At 40.9% G+C, this 14,360-nt stretch overlaps 1 protein-coding gene across 1 annotated transcript in view; it reads right to left on the bottom strand.

Moving 5' to 3' along the window:
- Positions 1-8,183, bottom strand: part of VOPP1 (VOPP1 WW domain binding protein) — a 79,599-nt gene extending 71,416 nt beyond the window's left edge. The window contains exon 1 of the mRNA XM_064668675.1: positions 8,161-8,183. Within this exon, the coding sequence (XP_064524745.1) occupies positions 8,161-8,163 (3 nt within the window). The 5' untranslated portion in view covers positions 8,164-8,183. The remainder of the gene's footprint in view (positions 1-8,160) is intronic.
- Between the last annotated feature and the right edge of the window lie 6,177 nt (positions 8,184-14,360).

The raw sequence follows: 14,360 nt of genomic DNA, 5'->3' as shown, positions 1-14,360 counted from the left end.
ACAACTGTGTGCAAGCCACCTTTATTGCTGGCTTCACTGATCATTAACTGAGTTGGAATCCCAGGAACTCCTTGCACTTGTCTGCTACCCCCTGCTCTCTGAGAAGCACCACACATAGAGGGATAAGGTACCAGTGATGCTGCTTTCAGAGAGACCTTCTAGAGCTAATACACATTTCAATATTCCTAATTCACAGGTTTTAATTAAATCAAATGTCTGTGGAATCATATTATTTTCTGCTGGTTAGATTTTAATGATGTTTTAAACTGATCTTTCACTTTAATGAAATAATTATATTACGCAGGGATGTGTGCTACTATTCACCTAAATTAATAACGCGACCACTTTTTGTGCTGTCATTTGCTGCTGAGGAGGAAGAATATCAAGCAGCTTTCTCAGTCTGCAGATAAATAAGGCAGAATTCTTCCTGTTTGTGTTTACTGATATAAAGTACATGGTCTCCCTTACAGTCCATGTCTTACAGTGACTATTCTCCTTCACCCATCTTATACCTAAAACTCACGGAGTCTGTTTTGTTTCTGGCTGGAGAAGCCAAGTTAGCATTGCCACGGTAGATGACCATTGCCTGGCTGCTTGAAGCAATGCAAGCAGAGCACAGAAAGCTTACTCAGTTACAAGGAACAAAGCATTAAAGCTTTCTGTTGCAGGCAGTCAACAAAAATGAAGTTCAAGAAGCTTTGTTAATTAGTAGAGTTGGTTAGGATAAAAAGCTGTTTAAAGGAAGTGGGCATTTAATGCTGAGATGAAAGGACAGGTCAGTAGGAAAGGAGGAGAAGATGGCAGCAATGTTTGACCTGGTGGCATTTTTCACGGGCTTCTGTACTTCATTTAGGCTTTCATCCTTTTTTTTTCTATAATTATCCTGCATGCAGTGAAGTAATTAGAAAGATGTTTGGTGCTCTGGTGAGCCTTCATAAGCTGTTCAGTTCCTGCAATAGTACTGTCTTTGCGAGGGGGACAGACTCTTCAGAGAAATAATATAGAAACTCTGTGAGGGGCACCCCAGGGAAAATTCCTCTCTGTCCTGGTAGCCACACATAGTATGTGTCACACTTTTTAGATTTTCATCTCTAACAAGAAAACAAAGTTATCAAAAAAGAGACAGTTTTGCACTCTAGGTTCACATGGAAAACACTGTTGCCTCATTTCACCTGAATGTGGTTAGCCACTCAGTATGGGTCTCACGGGGACATACCTGAAGGATAAGATTTCTACATGCCAACAAGCAGAAGAATTCTCAGTCTAGTCTCATTACAATGTTATATGCAATGATTGCTTTCCTGAGCAAAGCAGAATAAATTGCCTTCTGTACTGTGCTTGGTCTCACAACTGCTTATCACTCCATCAGTGCCGAGGCCAAGAAACTTTCTCTATTCCTCAGGGTCATGTCTTACCTTTCATGCTGCATCACACTCACCGGCATCCCCAAGCAGCTTCAGTTGCCTGCTTTAAGCCCATATCCTCCCAGCCCTTGCTGTTTTCACTGCACAAAGGGGCTTGTTTGACCTGAAAGAGAAAGCATTTGACCTCTGGATTTAAGGTCTCCCATTGCCACCTCTACATACAACACCCGACATTAACCCCAAAGGAGGCAAATGAAGCTGCAGCTCCTACACTTTAAACATCAGCAGATCAAATGGCAGTTCTTTCAGGTTTTCATGAAGCATCATCCACCCAAATTAAGCAGTTTTCAAGACTACTCCCTATCAGGTTTAACATTAACATTAGCCAGAAGTCATTTATCTATAGCTTATCAGTATGCATGGGCTATATCCATTAACCTGAAAGGGATCTCCTGAGTCATCAAGCCTAGTTTGTTGCTATCTCAAGAATCTCACTCAATTCAACCATAAATTTAGCAAAAGACATCTTTCTTCCAATCAAATTGTGTTGAAAAACAGGGAAACAATTATATTTAAAACCCTGTACAAACTCATTACTCAATGTTTTTCTGTTAGGAAAGTCACATCAAATCTTAATTATCTTTCAGAACAGATATCCTACAAACTTTTTGCCATTTTACCAGCCTGTGTTTCAGCCAAGTGGGGATTAATGGGCTGTAGTCCACAGTCCAGCATATTGTTAGCACAACCCAGTATGCTACAGTAATCCAGCATTTATGTGAAACCTTGCTTAGATAATTGAGAGGAAATGCCTTCCTAAGGTTCTTCATACATATCCACTATTTTCATGGTTTCTTCTGGGGTTCAGTGAAAGAATTCCTTATTACTATGCGTCCTTTCAACCTGAGCTGCCATCACCGCATTATCAGTTTTCACTTGCAGGAGTCTGGAACATTTTCATTTCCCTGGAATTATTTGTGCTCTCGCCTTGAGATTTCCCACGGTCTGTTAAGTACTTTTTTTTCTAAAATCTTCACCCAGAGGTTTGAAATGCGGGTAAGCTAAAATGGAAACTTTCTCAAGAGGGTTTTTTTCACTCTGGTCAATTCTGAATTCCCCATTTTCATTATCCATCACAAATGGATAATTTTTGCAATATTGGTAAAGGTCCTGTGATAAGACCTGAGCCCTTTGTGTATCTGCTGTGAGTATCTGGGGATTTAGCCCAGTTTGTGCAGGTTTGCACTTCTTTCAGATGGTGGAAAGTCTTTCTTTACTGATCATGTGTGATAGACAACTTTTATGGTCGCAACTCACACCTCTGATCTCATTTTTAGAAGAACGTCTTTACTTTTTTTCACCATTTGTAAATATATCTATTCCTACTCCCAGCTGTACCATGGGCTAGGACACCAACAGAAAGAAAGATGTCTGGTTTTGCTGTGGAGCTGTTGTGTTTTTGGAAGCCTGTCCAAGTGCTGAGCTTGGAGGGAAGAACCAAAAGCTTTTCTGGATGCTGGAAGGAGGAAGCGATGCAAGTGAAGTGTCAAAGCATGGGTGAATCAGGGGATGGCAGAGAGAAGTGGAGAAACTTGAAAAAAGTTTCCTTAGAGGATGGAGAAAAGTGGATGAGCAATCAAGTAGGAGGAGGCCATGTTCCAGAAAGCCAAGAGTAGACCTTGTAAGTGCATTTTGAGTGTGCATATTGTACGATTCCAGGCGTGTATAACCATCAAGCTATTGTAGCAGAGAACAATAAATGCTGGCAATTTTCATTATCTTTATTTTAACTTCTTATTTGACAATCATTTAGTGTCTGCTTCTCAGTTGTTCTCTCTCCCACATTTTTCCAGCACTGGTGTGAAAGGAAGGGCACAATCAGCCTAAGTCATTTTTATAAACTGACTTGTTCAGTCATTTTCCTTTGGCTAACCAACAAGAAAGACATATGCTTGCAAATCCATCTGGTAAGAATCTGCAGCTGAACTGCATGACATCTGGGTGGAAAGTTTAGAGGCTTAATAAAGTACTTTGCAGTTACGTACATTTCAAGAAGTTCTAACATCAGTCAAAGAAGTCTAAAATTAAATCCTATTCTTTCTCTTTCAGTTCCAGATTACCAGAAGAAGTGGTGAGTAGCTACACAGACAATCCAGGCATCTGTCTGCCATTCTTCTTACTGAGTAGGATTTTGGTTAGTTCGGCAAGTTTATGCCCTCAGATTTAGGGAAAGGAGAAAGAGAAGAAAAAAAGATAACTTTAAAGATTCAGCAAGAACTTTTATGACACATTCCTGTCCTTAGCTATTATGAAGTTTCACTCACTTTAATTTATATTCTGGAGTTAGACTAAAACTGCCTCTTGATGGGGGCTTTCCCCCTTTTAAAGGCTGCATTATTTTTCTTCCTCCTAGTTCTCTACATCTGGTTGCATGAAGAGAAGAACTCATTGTGTGGACAACTGGATGCCATTTCCCATGTGGTCTAAAAAACTAATGGTTTGAAAGAGGGCTTTATCCCTGCCTGTTTAATTTTTTAAGTCCCCCCCAAGTTAGTCCTTAAGCAATTAAATGTCATTGTCCGTCATCACTGGGAGATAATCCATTGCTGAGCTGGAGAGAGGAGCAAAGGAGAAAGACCAAGAGTCATCTATCCATACAGAAATCATATCTTAACAACTTTCTTGAGTTTGAATTCATGGCAAATTTCAACTATAATTCACCTGAGACACCTCCAAGCTATTTTCGTCTCCTATTGTTATAGGAGCAGATGATTAATGAACCTCGGCTTGTTATGTAAAAGTGAATAAGGCATTTGTTTCCTGATTCATTTTAGGAGGAAGGGAGCTATCCTAACTTGCCACAAACCATATGGTTCTCAAACACATTTCTATCTCATACATTTTTCGCTTTCAATGAAGTCCAGATCAACTGTTTGTCTGTCAAATGTTCTTGCTCGCTTAACACAGGTCTACAGTTCTAGTGCAATTGCCTTTTTAAGTGGATGCAAAATCCCCAGTCATTCTTTCCCCTTGCAGATGAATAGGTTGTTTGTTTCTAGGTCTCTTAGTATTATCACATTAATCTATGTGTATAAGTAAGAGTCCAAAACGACTGTGCATTTCATGGTTTCAAGTGCTAGCCAGGTTGCTATCAAGTTTGTTAGCTGCCTCAGCTTAAGCAAGAACCCTCCTTTCTGTCTCTGTGTCTCATTTTCCACATTATTTTGAAGGACTTTTCCCTAAGTGCTCGTGATGCTTATTCCAGGATTATTTTATATTTCAAACGATCTTCCTGGCTGTGATTAATTTTGCCACAGTAGTAGTATTTACTTCAATTGCTTCTCTCTGGTTTTTCTGAGTGCCAGCCTCCCGGTTTTAACCAAATTTAACACTTCTTTCCAGCTGCTTCAAGCACTATGAAGTGGATGAGAATCCCTCTTTTCCACCCAGCTTGGCACAGTCCTGTTTTTACAGCACTGACTGTAATGGAGTCCCATACTCCTTACTTTTACAGGAGTTTCCTCTTCTCTTGCCAGTGCAAATACTGTGATGAATATCACAGACTCCTAAAACCAAATTTGTCAAGGCTCCTACACTGAGCTCTACAGCCTGTCTCCAGCTACATTTGCCTGTTAAACTTACACACAATCCCTCCGTCACTCCCTAGTCCAATATACCAAAGTTCAGGCTGGCCTGAAACTGCCCACTCAGCCCTGTACAGAAGAGAGCTGGCCATGTCGTGCTGTAACACACTGTCACTAAAGGCACAGTCAAACACCCAAACAGCTCCCATCAGAGGCCAAGCACCCTGGGTGTCTCTCCCTGACCATGTACTTGGTACTGTAGGACATATACGTTGCTACTCCGTCAAGCCTTGTAAGCAGCATGCCCTGAACCTGAGCCAGCTACTCACAGATAGGAGAATATACACTGCCAATGCTCAAATCCAGCTGTGCATTTATTAATTGGCCCACAGGAGATACCCCATGTAGTATATAAGTATGGGTACATGAAGAGTGCAGGGCTGCTCACATCCTCTGGTGTTACAAGTGAGTCACTTCTCTCTGTTCTAGCAATGCACCGAAGTTGCTCAGCATCGCAAGGACATAACCAACCTATCCCACCTTTGATGTTCAGTCTGGACAGATGCAAATAAGCAAACATTTTCAAAGAATGAAAAGGAAGTGGCTTTGATTTTCTAATCAAGCATCGATTGCCCAATGTCACTAACATTGAACGGAAGGGTGCTTTTTCAACCTTAGAGTGTTCTTTCTTTCTTGAGCAGGCAGCTCCAGTCAATAGATGAAAAAACAAGGAATGACAAGTTTATACCAGGAACAAAGTAAAAGACCATATCACACATAGTCTGCTAAAAACAACTTTTTTTTTACTCTATCAGTGGGAATTCTATTTGAAAAAATATTTCAGGTTTTGTGCCTAGACGAGTTAGAATTGACTTACAGAGCCCTTTCCACACAGGGTTAAATAACTAACAACATAATTTGTCTTTTCTTTGATCAAAGTTTAATCAAAGAGTAACCATGGGGATGTGAGGATGTAAAGGCAGAAAAATCAAACACCATGCATAATACCTCTTAATAGAGGTTCAGCAGCCATAAAAAAATAAATAGACTGTCACTGTTTCTAGGTTCCTTGATCCACACAGATAAAACCACAAGATTTTATCTGAATTGCTAATGTCACAAGATAGCAACTAGAAGAATACCTGGACATGTGATGTTCTATACAAGTTATTATTTTTGTCTCATTATTGTGTTTTTCTGGAGGAGGGAAAGGCACTTCCCATTTTTGATTTCCTGCCCCAGGTCTGCAAAAATAAATACAATCCTGTATTAAAGACACAGGTTTGAGTTACACACTGAAGGCCAAGTCCTGCAGTCCTTACTCAAAGGAAAATTACTGGGAGCTGAAACTAATAACCTGGCCTGATTTTTGCCACATGAACACATGTAGAAACACAGAAATCCACAAGTGTTGTTCGGAAAACTGAACCAAAGACTCAGCAAACAAACAGCACGTAATTATTTACTCAGTTACACTCAGAGCACAACATCCCGTTACCCTTGAGCTGACAGGGGAAGCTGACTCAGTTCTGACTTTTTTAAGTACTTTTTTCCATGGTTTTGTAATATTGCCAAATCTTGGCAGATCACCACAGGACAGCAAATACTACCTTCTCACTTAAAAGTATTTTAAAAAATATAAAATTTTAGCATGGACAAAAGAATGTATATTCCCAAGGTAATGCCTCAAAACCTGCCCCACCCCCCCTCCACCAACCACAACATCTCGGAAATTTTCCAAAACTACTTGGTCTGCGCCAGGTATCTGGTGTGGAAAATTGCCATCCAAATGGTTAGGAATTGCTAGAAGCAATTGAAAACAGCTTTTTCCAAAGGAAAATGTTGGGCAACCTTACTGATAGGCAACCTTACAATTTCTGCATGAAATAATAATAAAAAAAGAATATCAAGCAAATAATGCTTTTGTTTACATTGGTCCAATCTCCTCCTCCTCCTGAGATGATGAGTGTTAAACGCTTAGTGTCTTACTACAGCTACTCAAGTAATAAATCAGAATTGACGGCTTTCTGTGAGAGTAGGTTGTGAGATTTCATTGTCCCCACTGATGCACCCACCGTCTCTTACTTTGCTCTCCTCCAGCACAGCAGAGGGGACACTGAACATGCCAGCCTGTAGCTCAGTCTCATTAGTAGCTGTAGCCTGACAGCAATTTACACCCTTGCTTTTTGAGGCAGGGAGGAGGATGACAGAGCGAGGCAATTCAGTTTAATTGCAGTAGGCGTGCAGCCGAGCTGCACTCTCCTGCCCCGGCTCTTGTCTTCCCCTGCTCCCACCCCGCACAGAAAGGGGCTGCTGCTCTGTGCAGCTTTGACACACATCACCCTCAGCCAGCTCTTTGCCTTTTATTCTACTATTTATTAACTGATGCCCGCAGATAATTCCAATGTACTCTGGCCTCATTATGAGAAGGCAGACTCTCAGTTCAGTAATCTCCCAAGATAAAAGAAAACAAGGAAAGAAGAGGAGAAAGTAGTTTATGTACTTCGGGCACTGCGGCAAGGCTTGAGAAACGTTCTGTTTTCACAGCTCCCACAAAAGGCACCCACGAGCAGGAGGATACTGGCCTTTGTCAAGATGTGCCTCAGCCTGTCTTGGTTAATGCCTTTATGGTAGCAAATCCATGATTTTCATTATTTCCTTCCAAGCTGGGCATTGTCTCTGTTGTGCTTGGCCATCCCACTGCTACAAGGAGATGGTTTACATAACTGTGACACCAACAATTATAAAGAGATAGGATTATTATTGATTTCAAAGCCAGGATTTTACTTTTGCCTTATCTTCTTTCTGTTGCTCACACTATAAGCCTCGAGCCCAGCCTTCCCCAGGACACCTGTCTAGAGGGTCAAAGTGCAGAAGTCCAGACGTGACAATCAGCTTCCTCTCCTAAAATGGCCTTCCCCACTACCCCCTCAGCAGAGCTCTCTCTCCCACTGCAATTTCTAAGCTGAGCTTGGAGAAATTGTGAGTTAAAACACAGCCTTTGAATGGGGGAAGAAAGGAGAAAAAAAAGAAATAACAAAAAGAGAAATAACTTTATTTTTTTCCTGAAACAGGAGTCCTAAAAAATAAAAAAAAGGAAAACAAAAGTAGGGATACTCTTCCTGGAAAAGCAACAACTTCAAACAGCCACCCTTTCTAATTCAGAACACTGAGTTGTAAAAATAAAAACCCTGGAGCAGAGTGAAACCTACCATATTTCCAGAAGCTGAGCTCACAGCAGAGGCTAAAACCCAGGCCACACAGCCCCACTTGAGGCAGCTATGTAGACTAGACTGCTCTGCAGTATGTTTCCCTCCCACTTGTACCTTCCTGACTTGGTAAAGCTCTCCTGTTAAGCATGAATAATAAACCAATCTGGGTTAAAAATAACTTTCTTTTTCCCCTCAGCTACTTTTTTTTTTTTTTAAATCAGATCATCCTCACAAATCCAGTCCACAAAGCAGCTCTGCAAATCATTCATGTAGCAGAAGGACTGCTGCCCAAGTGCAAGGGCAGAACAAGCAGTCCCGGGCTTAACACAGCATTTGCTGGTGATCCTCTTTCAAGAAACCATTCCTGCATGCAAAACTCCATAGGTTAGCTGTACAGAACTACTGTGGGGCACAAGGTCAGAGGAGAAACTGCTCTTTCACTGCTTGTTATTGCTTCTTTATTGAGGCCATTACTCTCAAGTATCCCTGTCTTCATCGAATTCTACATCTAAAGTGAAAGGTAGATTCCATGCCTGTGTTCAAACCCTCCTTGCATCCACATTATGTGAACTCAGCTGCAGCTTCTGAGGAATGCCAGGTCCCACAGCCACCCTTTGGAAGGACCCAAGCCCATGCTTCCCTGCATGGCACTGCCTAGAGGATGGTCTGGCTACATTTCCTTCTTCAAGCTACTCATCCACATCCCACCTGCACTTCCACAGGCTGTAAGGCCTTCCCTAGGAAGGCAGAGGGGATTAACTGGCAACCAGAGCACTGCCTGCTCAGTGTGCCTGTGCTGAGCATAGAAGTCTGTGGAGCTGTGCTGGGGGATGTGATAAGCATGAGCCTGCTTTCTGGCTCCTGTGATGATTACAAACATGCCTCCTCATTGCTTCATGCTTATTACTTCCCAGTACCATGTCCTGGTTCCCTCTTGCAGCTTATGAAAGCTTGTGAGCATTTTTCATTAATGTCAGGGCGCATATTCCATAACCATCCTCTGGTTTTATCTGCAGGCAATTACTAAGCTGCTTCTTTCTTATCTCTCCTTTCCTCCACTGCTAAAAATGTCACCCATCCCAATATCTGCTCTACCGTACTGCCTTACTACCTCTCCCTCCTTCCTTTCAGTCATGTATCAGCACTGATTTATGCAGCAAAACAAGGGGAGATCCAGTCTATGAGCCTTTTTTTTTTCTATTTGCCATTTTCACCTTGAGTCCTTTGCTAAGTCTACTTGCAGTAAATCAAATCCCTTCTCACTGTATAAGAATCTCTTTGCTGGAATAGTCTCTGGGACTGATGGATTTTCTATCATCTTTGCATAATGCCTTTCTCAGAGCCTGTACAAAGTACTTTGTTATCCAAAGTGAGGCCAATTTAAATATCCCCTGCTGTACAAATACCTGTCGCACTTCAAAGGTATGTTGTAGACCTTCATTCAAAAGTGACTGTGCTGGCAACTCATACCTGATACTGCTTTAGCTAATTTTACAGGAGAGCTTCCTATTCATTTCTGGACAGAATGAATATTCAACAACCACCACCCTAAACAATTGCTTATTCTTCCCTGCAACTGCACTGTTCTTCAAAAACCATATTTTCCTTTTCTATCCACACACACTGTATTTTCCTGAGGTGAGGCAGAATGCAGAACTTCCATCTCAGTTTTATAAATGTCTGACTGCTTCTAACTCTTTAGTCCTATGCCATAAAACAGCAGGCAGCAACCTTTATCCTGGAAGTCATGAATTCATTACTCTCAGATATAAGCAAATACACTGACTGTGCTATAGGGTAATTGCTCACATTGAAATAGTCTCTCATGTACGTTCACTGTTAGAAATGTATTCAGCTCTAGTTCCAGTACTCACTCTAAAGATACACAAAGTGAGCATAGTTTAGTAAGCTCTGCCCAGCCACCATGTTCTGAAAATGAATGAATTTAGGAAGAAGATATTGATTCATTTCAGCTGGGATTTACAGTGGCTTCATTGCACCCACAGCTCCTTAAGCTGCCATCACTCTTTGGAGTACCTGCAATCAGTGCAGCCCTTTTCATAAATTCCACAGAAGAAATTATGCTCTGCCTTTACATTTTGTTTAAATGCTTTTTGCCAGGCTTTTGCAGCACATGTACCTCAGACCTAGATTAGAGGAATTCAGAAATTAGTTTATCAGTATATGACTACTAAATACAGCTCAGCATTTTTCTTTTCAATGTTCCTCATGTCCAGCCTGTTTTTTTGGATCCTAATTTCTACTTAATTACCACTACCTCGAAATACCTTTGGATAAGTTACCCTAACAGGAAGGCTGCTTCAGCTTTGCTTTTTGCTGTGATGTTGTAAAATCACACTCATTTACTTTAAGCTTGACCTAGGGCATTTGTCCACTGCCTCCTAGATCCTTGAAAGTCAAGAGTTTTGCTGTTCCTACATATACTTCCATTTTCAATACCATACTGTGAATCCTTGTGTTAATGCTATATAGGCATACTGTCTCTCTTTACACACATATGGTTCCAGGGAGCAATGCTCTACCTTTTTAGCCAGGAAACAATTTTCTGCCATGCATGTCTATTTTTGCATCTTGGCTGGGTGGCAAACAGGGTCACCCCAAACCTGGGCCAGCTGCTCTACACTGCAGCTTTTCCTAAAAGTGTTATCAAAACTCGTAAGTGCTAAGCTCTAACTGCTAAATAACACGGCTTCACCCATTCTTCTGGAGCCCTTAGAATATCATTACCAACTTTATTTTATTTTATTTTAAAGCCTCTTGCTGAGCCCTTCATGAAGCCAGTGACATTTCAGTGTTGGAGCCTTCTGTGGCTGGCCTCAGTCAGAGCTGTCTCCCCATCCCTGCTAGCAACAGCTCCTTTTTCTATACAGGGCACTTAATTGTCTCTCAATTCCAAGCATTTTAGCCCAAACTCCAAATGTAATCTTCCTTTAAAAAAACCCAATAAAATAAAAAAAGCCTCCTGGCTGGTGGCAGGCAGTTGGGTAAGTTCATCAGAACTAATTCCTCTGTTAAAAGCTGTAGCAGGCACAACAAAATCAGTACATCTTTATACTTCATTCCCCTCCAAGCTCACTGTTCTTGATGAAAACATGCCTTTAGCTTGAGAAACATACTTCCACTCCATGATCAACTAGCAGCTCTTTCCATGTCTGCACCTTCCAAAACAGGGATTTCTTCCATCGGCATGCCACATCCACACTCACAGCATTTAATCAATCAGTTATAATCACACTACATTCAATCAGTAGATATCTGCTTCTCTCTAACCCCAGATACTGAATATTCCCACCTCACCTCCTATCCTTCCTGCTGCAATACAAGCCCTACCTACATTATGTGTGTATTTTCTTATCCTCTTCACTCTCCTTGTCTTCTTATTGAAAATTCCTTAAGTGTTTGTATAAGATGCTACAAAGAATTTGACTGGTGTTTTGCTTTTGTTAAAAGAGAAAGTATTTCTGGTAACCAATATTAGTATTACATTATGTCTAGCGGGATAATCATATAAGGATTTCAACCTTTTAAGCAATTTTTTTTTTCTTTTAATAATCTTTTTTACTCAATAAAAGGTGAAGTAAAGCCCTCAGTTTCTGTACTGACTGCATCCCACGTGGAAGCAAAAGTTTGGCTGAGCTTTTCCTCATATAGACTAGATTTTATGGCATTTGCGTGTGTCCCTCAAATCATGATCAATTCCGACAGCAAGGTACCCACTCTTTCCTTACATCTTTTCTGTGTAAACACACACCTGCATTGAAGAAGCTTGCTGTAGGCCAGCTTGCTACCTACCCATCAATACATTTGTAGTTGAACAGGCAAAAGCAGGATTATGAAATCATTGCCACCATGATGGCATGACAAAGTCCTGTGCTGAGCAGAAGGCTGACTCCACTACTGGGCACAATGCTCTTCCGGAAGAAACAAGCATGACTGCCTCATTGAAACTAAATAATTGCATAACGGTGACACAACGTTCCATATTTTCAGCTTACTTTCATCCTTCAATTGGCTGTTAATTAGGTGTATTTTTTATACTAAGGACACCATAAGGCTGAAAGAAAATCTTACAGAATTTTTGTAATTAATGAAAAAGTGTATCAAAGTCCACAGCTTGAATTAAAATATACACAGGAGAATGAAAATCTTTCTTTGTTAAATTTCACACTACTATGGTAAGTATTTGAATGATTAAGATCTGTGTTTACATTTTGGGGTGTAGATCCACCATTATTTATAATTTTTGGTAGTTTCTAAATGGTTGAAAAAATATTTTTCCTACTGTTACACAGTGCAACAAGGAAGTGCCTGAAATTATTTCACAATAGCACACTGCTACCAAGTGAGAATGTTACACAAAATAAAACATCTTTAGAGAACATGGCATGCGTCTCCAGCACAGTAACACAGAATGGTCACGGGCTCTGAACAGTACCTTTCCTGTGGCTTGAGTAGCTTGTTGTTGCTGCTTTGCAGGTCTCAAATGGGAACACTAGGTGAAATATGATTAAATTTTTTGTCATCTGAAATAGAGAAAGGGGAAGGATACTCATTAAATCTGTTCTGGAGATCATGATAGAAAGCATACCAGAAAGGAGGTACCTGTAAAGTATGGAGAGGCAAAAATAGAGCAAGAGTCAAAGAAAATAGATAAGACAGAGACAGAATATGTTCACAACTATGTGAGTTGTAGTTTCATTGTAAAATGGAAGCATTATGGTTTCTGTTAAAGTCTTCATACTGCAAGCAGGGAGCCCTGTTTGTTTATATGTGCCAGCTGAGCAGATGTAAGTAGAATATCCTGCATGATTTCCTATTTCTAATGCCCCACTAGTGAGGTTCTCTCTGCCATTACTGCGATGCACTCTCAGTAGCTTGAGTGTGGTTGCACAGAGGCACGTGCGAGGCCAAAACAGAGGTTAGACCTCGCCTCTCCAGCACAAATTTAGCTCAAGTCAGAACCATTATTTTCAAGGTTAGTACAAAATCTTTAAAGAGGGCTGTTTTTGAGGAAAAAATTCTGATTAATGTAGTATCTAGGTAGCATCCATAGTGGAAAGTAATTTCAACAACATAAAAGTTTTTATTTGTTTGTAAACATGACAGTCCCTCACCAACACTAAACATCAAAAATAGTGTACTGAATTAAATCTTCAGGATATTGATTACTGCACATATTGTTCCTTTCTTCATTGCACTTTTCAGAGCACTATTTTCCAGGGTGGCATTAAAGATTTAGCTGTCATGCTTACATGATATATAATCCCATGGTTTACCTTTCATATATGTGACTCAGAGTTAACTTGCCCAAGGGAGAGGTTTAGCAAAGATTTTTTCTACCACAGGGATTTGTTGCCTGGCAGAAGTCAGGCCTAACCTGATGTTTTCCCGTTTATGAACATTTTACATTGCCCTCCCCTTTCAGCACTAGCAAAGCTCAGTGTCCATGTTTTCATCTCCACCTCCACCACCTCTTCACCCTTGGCAGTGGCACAGCTGTGCAACTCCCTCCTGATTGCTGGGAAGACCTAGGTTTTATTCCCAGACAGGAAAGCCCAGTGACTGCTGAATTAATTTCCTTTTATTCTAACTTTAAGAGAAATGTTTGGATTTCTGAATCCTGTAAATTGATCGTTTCTACCTGTCTCATATTTCTGCTTGCCTTGTATTAACCACGCGGTCAATGCACCTCAAACTTAGGTGACCTCCAATAGAAAGTCTTGTAGAGACTGATCCTCAAAGTCTGAGGAGACTCTTGCTTGTAAAATGCACTGTCATTTTAAAAAAAGTGTTTTCTGCTTCAGTCAAGTCATATGAAGGCCATAATCTTCCATCTCAGCCCCTTAAACTGGATTTCTCCTCTGGCTTAAAATGAGTTCTCTGTATATCAGGGGCATATAACTGATGTGGCCAAATTCCCTTTCCCTTTGCTGCAGCCAGGTGCCAGCCTGCTAGAGAAGCCAGGACTGTGTCAGGCTGCTATTTCAAATTCAGCCACCTACTTTACAGCTGGATCCTAAACCCCAACCTGAAGAAACCAAGCATCACTGTGTTAACCCAATGTGAGATAAAGTCTTCCCCATTCCCACGGGAGCACCACATTCATTTTCCTCCTGCTCCAAAATCTGCAGGTGTTCCTCATGCCTGAGGCCACAGAAAGGACCCAGCAGCCCTGTCAT

This window comes from Pseudopipra pipra, chromosome 1 (assembly GCF_036250125.1).
Source record: "Pseudopipra pipra isolate bDixPip1 chromosome 1, bDixPip1.hap1, whole genome shotgun sequence".
NCBI classification, from domain to species: domain Eukaryota; kingdom Metazoa; phylum Chordata; class Aves; order Passeriformes; family Pipridae; genus Pseudopipra; species Pseudopipra pipra.
Note: the sequence above shows the minus strand (reverse complement) of the source record. Positions and strands in the feature narration are given on the sequence as shown.